Source organism: Gopherus flavomarginatus, chromosome 14 (assembly GCF_025201925.1).
Source record: "Gopherus flavomarginatus isolate rGopFla2 chromosome 14, rGopFla2.mat.asm, whole genome shotgun sequence".
Taxonomy (NCBI): domain Eukaryota; kingdom Metazoa; phylum Chordata; order Testudines; family Testudinidae; genus Gopherus; species Gopherus flavomarginatus.
This window is the reverse complement of record NC_066630.1, coordinates 23,947,762-23,960,982: the sequence shown is the minus strand read 5'-3', so window position 1 is coordinate 23,960,982 and position 13,221 is coordinate 23,947,762. Positions and strand designations below refer to the sequence as shown.

Genomic DNA, 13,221 nt, shown 5'->3' with positions numbered 1-13,221 from the left:
GGAGAAAGTAGTTAAGGACATTGAAGTCAATGGTAATTGGGACAAAGTACAACATGGTTTTACTAAAGGTAGATCGTGCCAAGCCAACCTGATCTCCTTCTTTGAGAAGGTGACAGACTATTTAGACAAAGGAAATGCGGTAGACCTAATTTACCTCGATTTCAGTAAGGCATTTGACACGGTTCCACATGGAGAATTATTAGTCAAATTGGAAAAGATTGGGATCAATATGAGAACTGAAAGGTGGATAAGGAACTGGTTAAAGGGGAGACTACAACGGGTCGTACTGAAGGGTGAACTGTCAGGCTGGAAGGAGGTTACTAGTGGAGTTCCTCAAGGATCGGTTCTGGGACCAATCTTATTTAACCTTTTTAGTACTGACCTTGGCACAAAAAGCGGAAATGTGCTAATAAAGTTCGCGGATGACACAAAGCTGGGGGGTATTGCTAACACAGAGAAGGACCGGGATATCATACAGGAAGATCTGGACGACCTTGTAAACTGGAGTAATAGTAATAGGATGAAATTTAATAGTGAAAAGTGCAAGATCATGCACTTAGGGATTAATAATAACTTTAGATATAGATTGGGGACGCATCAGTTGGAAGCAACAGAGGAGGAGGACCTTGGGGTATTGGTAGATCGCAGGATGACTATGAGCCGCCAATGTGATATGGCCGTTAAGAAAGCTAATGCGGTTTTAGGATGCATCAGGCGAGGTATTTCCAGCAAAGATAAGGAGGTGTTAGTACCGTTATATAAGGCGCTGGTGAGACCCCACCTGGAATACTGTATGCAGTTCTGGTCTCCCATGTTTAAGAAGGATGAATTCAAACTGGAACAGGTTCAGAGACGGGCTACTAGGATGATCCGAGGAATGGAAAACCTGTCATATGAAAGGAGACTCAAAGAGCTTGGCTTGTTTAGTCTAGCCAAAAGAAGGCTGAGGAGGGATATGCTTGCTCTTTATAAATATATCAGAGGGATTAACATTAGGGAGGGAGAGGAATTATTTGAGCTTAGTACCAATGTAGATACAAGAACGAATGGGTATAAACTGGACACTAGGAAGTTTAGACTTGAAATTAGACGAAGGTTTCTAACCATTAGAGGAGTGAAGTTCTGGAACAGCCTTCCAAGGGGAGTAGTGGGGGCAAAAGACATATCTGGCTTTAAGATTAAGCTTGATAAGTTTATGGAAGGGATGGTATGATGGGAGAGCCTAATTTTGGCAACTGATCTTTGATTATCGCCAGATAGGTATGCCCAGTGGTTGGTGATGGGATGGGATCTGAGTTACTGCAAAGAATTCTTTTTTGAGTGCTGGCTGGTGAGTCTTGCCCACATGCTCAGGGTTTAGCTGATCGCCATATTTGGGGTCGGGAGGGAATTTTCCTCCAGGGCAGATTGGCAGAGGCCCTGGAGGTTTTTCGCTTTCCCCTGCAGCGTGGGGCATGGGTCACTTGCTGGTGGATTCTCTGCAGCTTGAGGTCTTCAAACCACAATTTGAAGACTTCAATAACTCAGGCATAGGTTAGGGGTTTGTTATAGAAGTAGATGGGTAGGGTTCTGTGGCCTGCTTTGTGCAGGGGGTCGGACTACATGATCACATTGGTCCCTTCTGACCCTAGAATCTATATGGTTTGTTATAATTGTGATGAATGTTTAAAACAAGAGAATTTCTGGGGATTTTAACTATTCTTTAACAGGCTATTTGCTGTTACACAATGGAAGATGTTCATATAAATTCAAGGTTCAGCTTGGGAGCTCAGCCTCTCCTAAAAATGAGGGGAGGGAGGGAGGAGCTAAAGGTCTTAATTTGTCTGATTCTACTTGCCCAACAACTTGCAAGTCCCCCCGCACAAGTTGAAACCAACAAATGTTCTTGAACAATGCAATTTAGAAATACCGAGAAAGGTTTATTACCAGGCACTTAAAGAGCTGTAGCAGAAACTAAGCAGGTCAAAATATAATGATTACATATACACTGATAAGTTTGGAGAACTCATGAAATTCACTAATTAATTCCAGGTGCCCGATATAGATCAGTTCCCAAATATTGAAGAAAATCAGTGCATGTGTGTAAGCTAAAGGCCTTTATTTCAGGTTTTTTTGTTTTTAAAAAGACACTTGTCTCAAACATGTCAGATTACAAGGCTTGAAAACTAGAGCCAACATTTTCAAATGTTAGGCTCCTAGATAGAAACAAACTGGTTCACAACTTCTGAACAGCAGAATCTCACTGAATAGCAGATGCAGCCCTTATTTAGACCTACATATTTAACATCCTAAAATATATATATATATTAGAGAAATTGGAATGGATTTTTTTAATACTCATTTTGATACTTCATCATGCATATGTAAAATCTTTCAGGTTTCACTTATGGATCATGATTAAGATGCTGTAGGTTCACAATAATCATGTGCTTGCAGATTCAAGGGGAGCTGGGAAGCCTCGAGAGCATAACTTCCAAGGCTCCCATCTCAGCTAGGTGTTCCAGTTTCCCCAGCATCCCTCCTGGTAGAATTTAGTTTAAAGTTATAGAAATTAAGTATTCAGATTTGTTTTTAAAAAAAAAAACTTTTTATTCTGTTTCAAAGAATTTTGGCTGTTCAAAATTTCAATACCACCTTTCAAAATCCTCCATGAAACAATTATCATCCCTTGCCCAGCGTTAATTCTTACAAGATTGACTGAAGCATCTGGTTCTGGATAGTATCTGACATGAAAGAGTAGACTGCATCAACTGCTGTTCTGAATACCACAATTCTTATGGTGATTTACCTAGCTCACAGCAGAGTAATGGATTAGCAAGTGTTCATAAAGTAGTAAGTTATTTTCCTTACCTCCTCCTTTTTCCTCAATGTAAATGTAAGTTGAAGATAACACCGCATTATAGGTAGTGAACTTGAACAAGTAATTTGTTTTCAACTGTCAAGGAAAATCCAAGCAAATATGCTTGTATATATGTAAATTAGGCACACTCAGGTTCCTGGCTTGTTGCCAGTGCAGGCTTTTGGCATCAAGTGAACCTACCTAGATTCTGTGAATATCCACTATAAAACAAAGGCCTTGGCTACACTCACACTTTACAGCGCTGCAACTGGGGTGTGAAAAAACACCCCCTGGGCGCTGCAAGATACAGCGCTGTAAAGCGTCAGTGTAATCAGGGCAGCAGCGCTGGGAGCACGGCTCCCAGCGCTGCACGCTACACCCGTAAGGGATGTGGTTTACATGCAGCGCTGGGAAAGCTCTCTCCCAGCGCTGCTGCTCTGACTACACTCACACTTCAAAGCGCTGCCGGGGCAGCGCTTTGAAATTCCAGATGTAGCCATACCCAAAAGTGTTATTACAAAAATAACAAACTGTTAATTCTACGAATATGAGCCCATACTGCTGTAATACTCAACTATTCTTGCTTTCTCTCCCCCAAAGCCAGCTGAGGTACAGCAGAGACTGACAAGAAATAGTGACTTGATAAAAGACTGGATTCAATTTAGGAATGTTCATTAGTAAAAAATGTAAAATTAATAGAATGGGATCCATGCAATATAGGTAGAGGAAGCAGTTTTTAAAAACACCAGTTTAGAGGTATTCAGCTTAATGCCAGACAAATATTGCAAAGTGAAATAAATGTTTTATGTTAACACTTTATGGTTTCATAGAGGTTGAAAAGAGCTGCAGAATTTAACAGCTGTTATGAGGTTACACAAGTCATACATGGAAGAATTATGCTACTCAGATATGGCAGTCTGTTCTTAAAGCCACAAAAGCCAGGAGCATAGATTTCCAGTTTTCCTAGTTGTGCATATATTATATAAAACCCACCATTGGAAACAGTATCTTCTTTTGTGGCAATGTTAAAATGAGGACACTTTCAGATTTAAGCGACAGACTAAACCTTCCAAAATACACATGCTTTAAAAAAGGATAGGATTATGGCTCTCACATTATTATGATTCATCTAACTTTATGGACTGAAAGTGTGTGAAAGCACAAATATAAATATTAGCAGTCCTAAAGCATGAATAGATGAATATCATCATGCTTCCTGGTCAGACTTTGCCTATGATTTGATTTTGGGGGGGGGGGAGAAGGAGTGGATTTGGAAAGTTGAGTTCCCATCAGTAAAGTTTATTTTGTTTGCTAGTTAACTGCTTCTATTTAAGAAGTTAATGAGATTAGAACTTTACTTTTCTGGCATACAACCACATACAGAAGTCTCACAACACTTGAATTACTTTTTACTTTTAAATCAGCAGTTTAATCAGTTTATCTCCATCTACCATCAAAGTCATAACCAATGTAGACTGCTGTAGAAAGCAAGATATTTCAAACTAAAATAACCGTCTAACTATGAGTAGGGATTTTTTTTTAAGTTTGCCTCTTAAAGATTAGTTTTTATCTGTTCCCTAAAACAACTGAGTTGTTCCCAGGTCAATTTTCCTCTTCTATATGCAAAAGGTTTTCTGGAGAGTGGCTAGGATTAAATATGGAAAATTCTAGCTTAAGCTTTTTGTTCCAATGCTACATCACCCCATACTTATTACAGCGCATCCATAACTTTTTTATTAGGTACTGCCATCAAGATTTCTTCAGTAATTAGACACTAACAGCATTTTATAACAGCAAGTAAATGACAGATCACTCAGTTTGATTCTTTATTGAGAAGCATTTCAGAATACTTCTTAGTAAGAATGACTTTAGACAATTAGGTACATTTTTAGGATCACTTAGTTTTATACCACACCCGAATATTAACCCCTTTTCACAATGTTCATGCAGCAAAGATGAAGCAGACAAATGTCCAGCTATTTAACCAACAATAAGTAAGTCATCAGAAGTAAATTCATAATATGGAACCTCAAGGTTGGCTGGAGCAGGACCTTTTCTAATTCTGCCAGATGCATCATAGTGTGACCCATGGCAAGGACAATAATAACCACCAAAATCTCCAGCATTTGCAATGGGTACACAACCAAGATGAGTACAAACACCTACCAGTATAACCCATTCTGGTTTTTTTACTCTGTCTAAATCATGCTGTGGATCTCTTAGTTCAGTCAATGGTACTTCAGCTTCTTGATTAATCTCCTTCTGGGTTCTGTGACGCACAAAAAGGGGTTTTCCTCTCCATTTGAAAGCCATATTCTTGCCTTCTGGAATTTCAGACAACTTGATCTCAATTTTTGACAGTGCCAACACATCAGCAGAAGCACTCATGCTGGAAACAAACTGGGTGACAACATTCTTAGCGGCATAGGCAGAGGCTACACATGTTGTTGCAGTTAGAAAATAGGAAAACCCTTTCCTAGCATCGCTGCTCTCTTGAGAAGATTTTGTTTTATCTAACACATCTGGGCGACGGTAGTCAGAGAAGTCAGGTACTGTGACATCATTGTGGATGTACCGAATACTAGCTGGAGCTGCAACAAAAAGGTAAATACTATTAACTGCAAGCATCTTCATAATAAAAACCTAGTACTATATTGACTATGAAGCTTTTTTTTTGTTTTCCAGGAATTCAAGGTGAAATTGGAAAGAGGTCCATAAAATTTTCTGTAAACAGTAAATCTGATAACTGCATATTGTTAGAAAGTAAAACTTACCACCCTGTTGTGGTAGTATAAAACCATTTGGGAAACCTAACCAGTTTCCATCATGTGACCTCCACCACCCCCACCAGTATCTGACACTATATTCACAACTGAGCTATGTAATGATTTAAAGAGCCCTGGCACAATTTAAAATACAGCAACATTAAAGAACATTTTTAAATTCTATAACCTCTTAAAAGCTTGAAATCTGTTTCCTTATTAAATCTTCCTTTCCATACTTTTCTTATTGAAAGACTGCTTATGAGCAATGGTTTATCCAAACCTTAAAACTTTAAAATCAATTTTTTATTCATTTATATATTTTTTAGAGACAGTAGTAGGTTAAATGGTGGCCTATTACACATGTTAACGTTCTACACAGAACCTGAAGAATACCATAGGCAGGAGGGAGGGAAGACTGACAAATTCTTAGAGTGAGATTTTTTTTTTTCCATTTCAAAGTTTCCCCAGAAACACTGGGATTAAGAAATATGGATTTAAAAAAGCATTTAGGTCATGAACTTGCAAATATTTATACATGTACTTTACTCTGACTTCAATGGAACCACTCAAGTATTAGTCAAATTAATGACAGAATGTCAGCCTCAACTATTTGTGTAAATTATAATCACTACAAAAGCATCTTTCTACAAGTAACAGTAGTTCCCAACATCTGTGTAAACTGTGAGACCACACAGGGAAAACTATTACTACATGCCACTGAACTGGGAGATTTTGATGACTTCTGTACAACGGAGCAGCACACAAGACAGTTTGAATTAAGGATTTTAAAGTGGGGTTCTGACGCTGGAACGTGACTGAAAATTGTCATGCAGAGTTCTCTGTCTGTATCTCAGTTATGTCAGATATAGGCCAAAATTTTCAGAAGCAGCTGCTAATTCTAAGTGCAATTTCTGTTCCCAAAAACTGAGATTGAGGTTGATTTGCAACCAAGAGGAGGTGCAGGTACTCTGCTCCTCTGAAAATCAAGCCAAAACAGTCTCAAGTTGGTCACTCAGACCTTGAGACTCTCCCTCCCCCCAACATATACATTCAGTGGCCACTTTAGGTGCAGCTGCAACTTTTCCATTTACAATAAAAATGTTATTAACTAAATCAAGCAAGGGCAATCAGGAAGCTGAGATAAACTATTCTGTCCATTTTGTGCAGGCTTATACCCTCACTGCCTTGCCATCTCTAGAAACTAGGTTAATGCTTGGACCTTGAGAAATGTCCTCAACCTGATTTTAAACAAGACTTGAGTCAATGAAAACAAGGCCAAGTGGCATTTCACATTTCAGTTGGTGAATACCTGTGCATGCCCACTGTCTCCAAAACTGGCACATGGACAGTGTTATTGGAAAAGAGGTTATACTGATGTTTTGCAAGGGAAGTTTTCATGGAGAGCTGACCTTGCTAAATTTGAAAATTAAGTCCTGTAAAGTCATCCACTAGACAGTCTACTAAAAGGAACTACTCTGTCAGTACCATTGCACATACAATTGCAAAACACTACACGAATTGGACAATAGTGAAGCTGATGGCATAAGTCTACTTGCAAGATTAAAACTTGTTTTTGTAACTATAAAGAACCCTCTCACTTTTGGTCTCAGATGGAGTCCTTCACTTGTAGTTAAAACGATTAAGTACCACTAACGTGCTACATGCAGTGTTTTCTTCTCTCTCCCCATTCTGGAGCAGCAAAGTGAAATCCTGCCCGGAGTACCTACCAGGGAGTCAAGCACAAACTCTTGTTTAAAATCACTGCTTGTGATCACACAGTTTGCCCTGGATTAGATTCAATTACTTCCTCAAGTATGGAAAACACTCAAACTATTCAGTCTCCCTCAGTCCCGCACAGAGGGGAGATTTACAGCACCGCTGCACCAGGTTTTACGCGAGCTGAAAAGATTTCCTGCGCTGGGGCCAGACCCAAACACTTCCTGGGGTGCAGATCAGAGTCAGCAGCTCACAGCTGAGCTGTAGAAGAAACCCGAGCACGAGAAGTGCAGCCCAGCCTCCAAGGTCACCCCCAAGGCCTAAGCCGACGCTGACGTGCGGATGCAGAGCGCCAGACGCAGGCCTGGCCCATTCCCCTCGCACACAGTGACCCGAGGCTGGGGGCTGCTGCTGGTACGAGTCTCCCCCCGGGCTGGCTCCCTCCCCCCACCACACCCCGCGCCGCAGTGACCCGAGCGCTGCTCCCCATGGCAGCAAGGCCCACAGGCACCAGCAACACTCCCGACCCTGCGGCCCCACCTCAGCGCCCCGTCCCCAGGCTGCCCCCACCCCTGTCCCGCACCGTTGAGACTGGCAGTGGCGACGAGGCCTCCGCGAGGCGCTCGGCCGCTCAGCGATTCCCGACACAGCACAGGCCCCTTCGGGTCCAGCAGCAGCTTCTCGGCCTGCGGCACCAGCCCCGGCACCAGCGGCTTCAGCGGGCCCGGCACGGCGTGCGCCGCGGCCGACAGGTACGGAGCCAAGGGGCCGGCGCGGGCGGCCACGGACAACATGGCGGCGACTGCGTCTCGAGCGGATCACCTCAGTCACTCCTGCGCGCAACCCGCCGGTGGCCGCGGCGCCGCGCGGATAACGTGCCTCCCCCCCGCACGTACGTACGCACGCCCCGCCCACCTCGGCTGGGCGGGGGCCAGTCAGGCTGAGCTTGACGATGGACGCTGCGTGACGTCAGCCAGGCATCCGGCTCGGTGCGCAGGTCCGGCTCTGTCTTACGCCCTTCAGCCTTGGGTTCTGCCGGTTAGCGGCTTTACTGCCACAGGGCGTCACCTTGGGCACTGTCAGTGCAGCACCGTGATGTCATTCAGAACAGAACTGCGTACCAGTGACATCATGGCGCATCATGCGTGAGGTCACATGGGGCTCTATAAAAATAAGATAGTGCGTCAAAAGTGACGTCACCTCACCATGCCAGAATCACAGACATGTAGGGTTGGCAGGGCCCCCTATGGGTCAGCTAGTCCACTGGTTCTCAGTCGGGTCATGGGCCGCCGGCAGGTTTCAGGGGGTCTGCCAAGCAGGGCTGGTATTAGACTTGTTGGGCCCAAAGGCAGAAAGTCAAAGCCTCACCACCTGACGCTGAAGCCTGGTGATCCAAACCCCGCTAACTGTGGCTGAAGCCAGAGTCTGAGCAACTTAGCTTTGCAGGGTCCCTTGTGGTATGGGGCCCCTGGGACTGCCCTGCTTGCTACTCCCTAATGCTGGCCCTGGCTCTTATATACAGAAAAATAGTTGTGGGCCATGGAGTTTTTATTGCATGTTGTGGGGCCTCAGAAAGAAAAAGGTTGAGAACCCCTGATCTAGGCCATTCATCTCATCTTGCAAAATTAAGTATACCTGTTTAGAATGTGTATGTTGTATCATAACATTGTGCCTTATATAAATGGCATATTGTGCCCTAATTACAAACTAACATGAAACCATCACCCAATGTACCAAAACACCCTAATTCTGCAACACAGATACTGAAGTACCAAACTGCTTCAGATAAAAACCATCAGATCAGTGCCAAATGCCATCACAGCACAGAATCATCACATCATAGTGAAGTGCTGTCATACAGCAACAAAATGTCATAGCCCAAGTCACTGTCTTGCCATTACAGCTTGTAAAAGATTATAGCACTGTCACATCATAGCCATGTGATCATGCTTGCCAATAGGTCATCATAGTCATAACAACTTTGTATTGTTGATACACAGTGTTGTTACGTTACATCAGATTGCTATTTAAGCAGATCTAAAAGCGCAATCACATAAACATGTCACATGAAAACACTATCCTGTCACTCCAGAACATCATCACATCATCCCTGCCTCTGCATGATGACAGTTTACTGTTGTGTTTTTTGAATGCTCTTTTTGATTCTATCTGATCTTTAGACATTTATATTACACTCATGGTCTTGGTAGCAAGCCACAATCCTACAAACACTTACGTATATGCTTAATTTTATTACCATACTCAGGGTCAGCCCTAAAGTTCTGTACAGGCAGACACTGACATCTGTACAACTAAGATTATATCGATACAATATGAGCCACAAGGACATACACAACTTTTTTATTTTATTTGGGAAGGTGTGGAGGGACATGCCGTTACACTGACAGGTGACTAATGAGCTCCTCTGGGCCTTTTCAAGGAGACACACCTGCAAGATTTGTTCTGCTCAGAGGGAGGAGTTTAAAAGGGAAAACCTGCTGGGTGGTGAATGGTAGTTGAGACAAGCTTGGGAAGAAGGAGTTAGCACTAAGCCTCACAGGAGGACCTGAGCTACAGCCCCTGTAGACTAAGCCTAAGGCCTACCACAGGAAGACTGCCTGAGTTTCAGGTCAGTTTTGTTTCTTTTTGATTTCCCATAGATGTTTCTTTCCCATAGGGGAGGACAGAGGGGAGAGGACTTGTCTTGTCTTCACTATAAGTGGAGTGGACCTGAAGCAGAGGCTGAAGGGGACTCCTGGTACTAGAGTTTAAAAAAAACAAAAGGCTGTTGAATATTCTTTTTACACTACTCACTTATTGTAGCAGGGGCAGTCCCCCTGATAATTCACCTCATTCTTATCAGCCCAAGAGGGGTATAGCCCTCAGATGGGCTCGGTTGTTTGAAGTTCCTCTCATTGCCCTGGGGGATTAACTGGTATTTGGTAGCAGGGCTGGGATGAAGGTTGCTACTGCACCAAGTTCTAGCTCCTTTCTTTCCTGGCAGGGATATGGCTCAGCAAACACAACTTCTTCTTCTTCTTCTTGAGAAGGGCACCTTTCTATGCCTCAGTGAGGCTCCTCACCAGTCTATGCTTCTCCTGCTCTTTCTGTAGGCAAGCTGGCTGTTTGCTTCTCACAAAGGCTACTATCTTTTTTCTCCTCCTGTCCCTGAGGACTCTGATCTCTTCACCCTAAGGAGACCTGCTATCAGTCCAGACAGCTACAGCTCCTCAGGATCACGCTGCCCAGAGCATCATGACTGGTTCTTCCATAGGTCAGGGAGCTTAGGAAGCCACCCAGGCCCCTTTGAATTAAGTAAATGGACATTACTGGTGGATTTTTCTACTTTTGTGGTTGTCAGTCCAGAGATGTAGTTTGCTGGGGAGTGAGGGGGTGCTTATAGTGTGCATATGTGGTTGTGTGTATTGAATGTGTAACTGACAATGCATGTGTCATGGCTGGCACACAGGCCCCACTGTGCACGCACAGCATGCAGTGTTCTGGGCTCTCACCTGCTGAAACCACAGTGACCCCTTTCAGCACTGGGGACCAACTGAGAAGGATGGACTTGTCACCTAAGGGCAAGGCTTGCCAACAAGGAGGAGTAGGATAAGGAGTGGGGTTGGGGTGGGAGAGGCTCTTGGGAGGGTAAGGTAGGGGAGGCCCTGGAGAGCTCAGATGCCTGGGAGATAGTGGCCATAGGGGACAGAGGGGGCAAAGTTGCTGGTGGAGGAGAGCCATAGTGGGTAGGAGAATGGCCAGATGTGTGGGGGGCAAATCTATGGCCTCCCCATTTTTAAGTGGCACTCCACAGCCTCTGGATGCTTCTCTTTTCTTCCCCTCCTGCACAAGTTCCATGTGGCCTTTTTGCACAGGGAGGGGGAAGCCAGACATTATGGAGCTTGTGATTCTTTGGCTATGCTTTTGGAGACTCTGGCACACAAGCATGATGAGACCAGTGTCTAACGCAGGAGTGGGCAAACTTTTTGGCCTGAGGGCCACATTGGGTTTCTGAAATTGTATGGAGGGCCAGTGAGGGGGAGGCTGTGCTTCCCCAAACAGCCAGGTATGGCCTGACCTCCACCTTCCTGCTTCTCACCCCTGACAGCCCCTGCCCCCGGTACTCCTGCCTCATCCATCCAGCACCCCCCACTCCCTGTCCCCTGACTGCCCCCAGATCCTCCGCCCCATCCAACCCCTCCTCTCATTCCTGACTGCCTCCCTGGGACCCCTACCCCATACAACCACCCCTTCTCCGCTCCCTGTCCCCTGACTGCCCCCAGGATGACTGCTCCCCCGCTGCCCCATCCAACCACCCCTCTCCTTCCTGACTGCCCCCTGACACCGCACCCCCATTCAAACCGTGTTCCCTGACCACCACCCCAACTTCCCTGCCATCTATCCAACCACCTCCCCCCGTCGGCTCCCTGCCCCCTTACTGTGCTGCCTGGAGCACTGGTGGCGGGTGGTGCTACAGCCGCGCTGTCCAGAGCACCAGGACAGGCAGCTGTGCCTCCTTGCTGGAGCCAGCACACAGCACCAGGTCAGACCATGTCTCTGCAGCTACGCAGCCCGGCAAGAGCTCGCAGGCCCACCACCCAGAGCATTGTGCTGGCTGGCGGCACAGTAAGCTGAGGCTGCAGAGGAAGGAGAACAGCAGGGAAGGAGCCTGGGCCTAGCCTCCCAGGCCAGGAGCTCAGGGGCCAGGCAAGAGGGTCCTGTGGGCCGAAGTGGCCCGTGGGCTGTAGTTTGCCCACCTCTGATCTAAGGTCTTGCAGCTTCTACCTTATCTGTAGTCCTTGTCAGAGTCTCCGGGTGAGAGAAACCTAGGAGGTTACATAAGCAAAACATACAGGAAGACAATTAAGGTGACTCAAAGAAAAGAGGCTATGAGTTAGTTGAAGAGTTTACATGTGGAAATGGGGAACTGATTGGGGTGTTAACAGTGTGTAAGATGCCTGTGTGTTAACAAATCTGAAGCAGTTCTACAAACTACTGACCTGAACTCTTGGTTAATAGATAGACCCAAGGGATATGTGTGTGTGGTGGGAAAATGGACTGATGCTTTTGCTGACAGCTGGTCTGGATGTGAGAAGGCACAGAGGGGAGTGGTCCATGCATGGGACCCAGGAGGAGAAGAGGATGTTCTGCATAGAGGGGAAGTAGGTAAACCCAAGAGTGTGTGTGAGCGGGACAGCAGCACCAAGCTGACCACAAAGAAAGATATCAAGGAGCTGAAGTAAGGCACCTGTCACGGAGTGAGGCACAAATATTCAAACTGCTTGGTGAACACAGCCAGCTCCTTGGCATACGCCTCACAGCAGATTAACTTTGTGGCAGCCTGGCCAGAGTGGAACTAGGGTGCTGTGCCACAGATGCAGCAGGTTAACCATATGACAGCGAACAGGATGTACAATGTGCATGTGACTGAATTTACACCCCCACCCTTCTGTACATATGTCTTGTGTACCTAGAGAGTTGTGTACAGCCATATCCCCAATGGGACCATGAGGTGTAAATCGATGGGGAGGACACGGGAACTGCATGCATTATAGTCAAACCACATGTGGGGCTGGCAGGCAATCAGATGTGGGTGAAGGGCCCTGTGATGAACCACATTGCCCTGCTAGTGGCCTGAGTCATTGTGGACAGCAAAAAGATTCTGAAGTGCTGATTATGGGGATATTTCTTATGATACATAATTTCCAAACAGAGTAAGGTTAAACCCAGGGGGCTCAGATGCACACACACCTAAGTCAGACCCACAAGCCATTGGGGCAAGATCTCAGTCTACCTTGCTGGGGAAACAAAGTCAATGCTGACTGTGTCTGTGCTCCTAACTTCTGCAGGAAGTGAGGAAACTGGGGCATGGCTGAACAGTACTGAGAGTTGGAATACCTC

The 13,221-nt window shown here is 45.3% G+C and overlaps 1 protein-coding gene across 1 annotated transcript; it reads right to left on the bottom strand.

Moving 5' to 3' along the window:
- Positions 1-4,652: 4,652 nt before the first annotated feature.
- On the bottom strand, positions 4,653-8,171 carry LOC127034351 (cytochrome b-c1 complex subunit Rieske, mitochondrial). The gene is made up of 2 exons (XM_050923111.1): positions 7,904-8,171; positions 4,653-5,430 (listed from the first exon to the last, which is right to left on the bottom strand). Exons 1-2 carry the CDS (start codon positions 8,112-8,114, stop codon positions 4,820-4,822), a joined length of 822 nt encoding a protein of 273 aa, XP_050779068.1. The 5' UTR covers positions 8,115-8,171; the 3' UTR covers positions 4,653-4,819.
- Between the last annotated feature and the right edge of the window lie 5,050 nt (positions 8,172-13,221).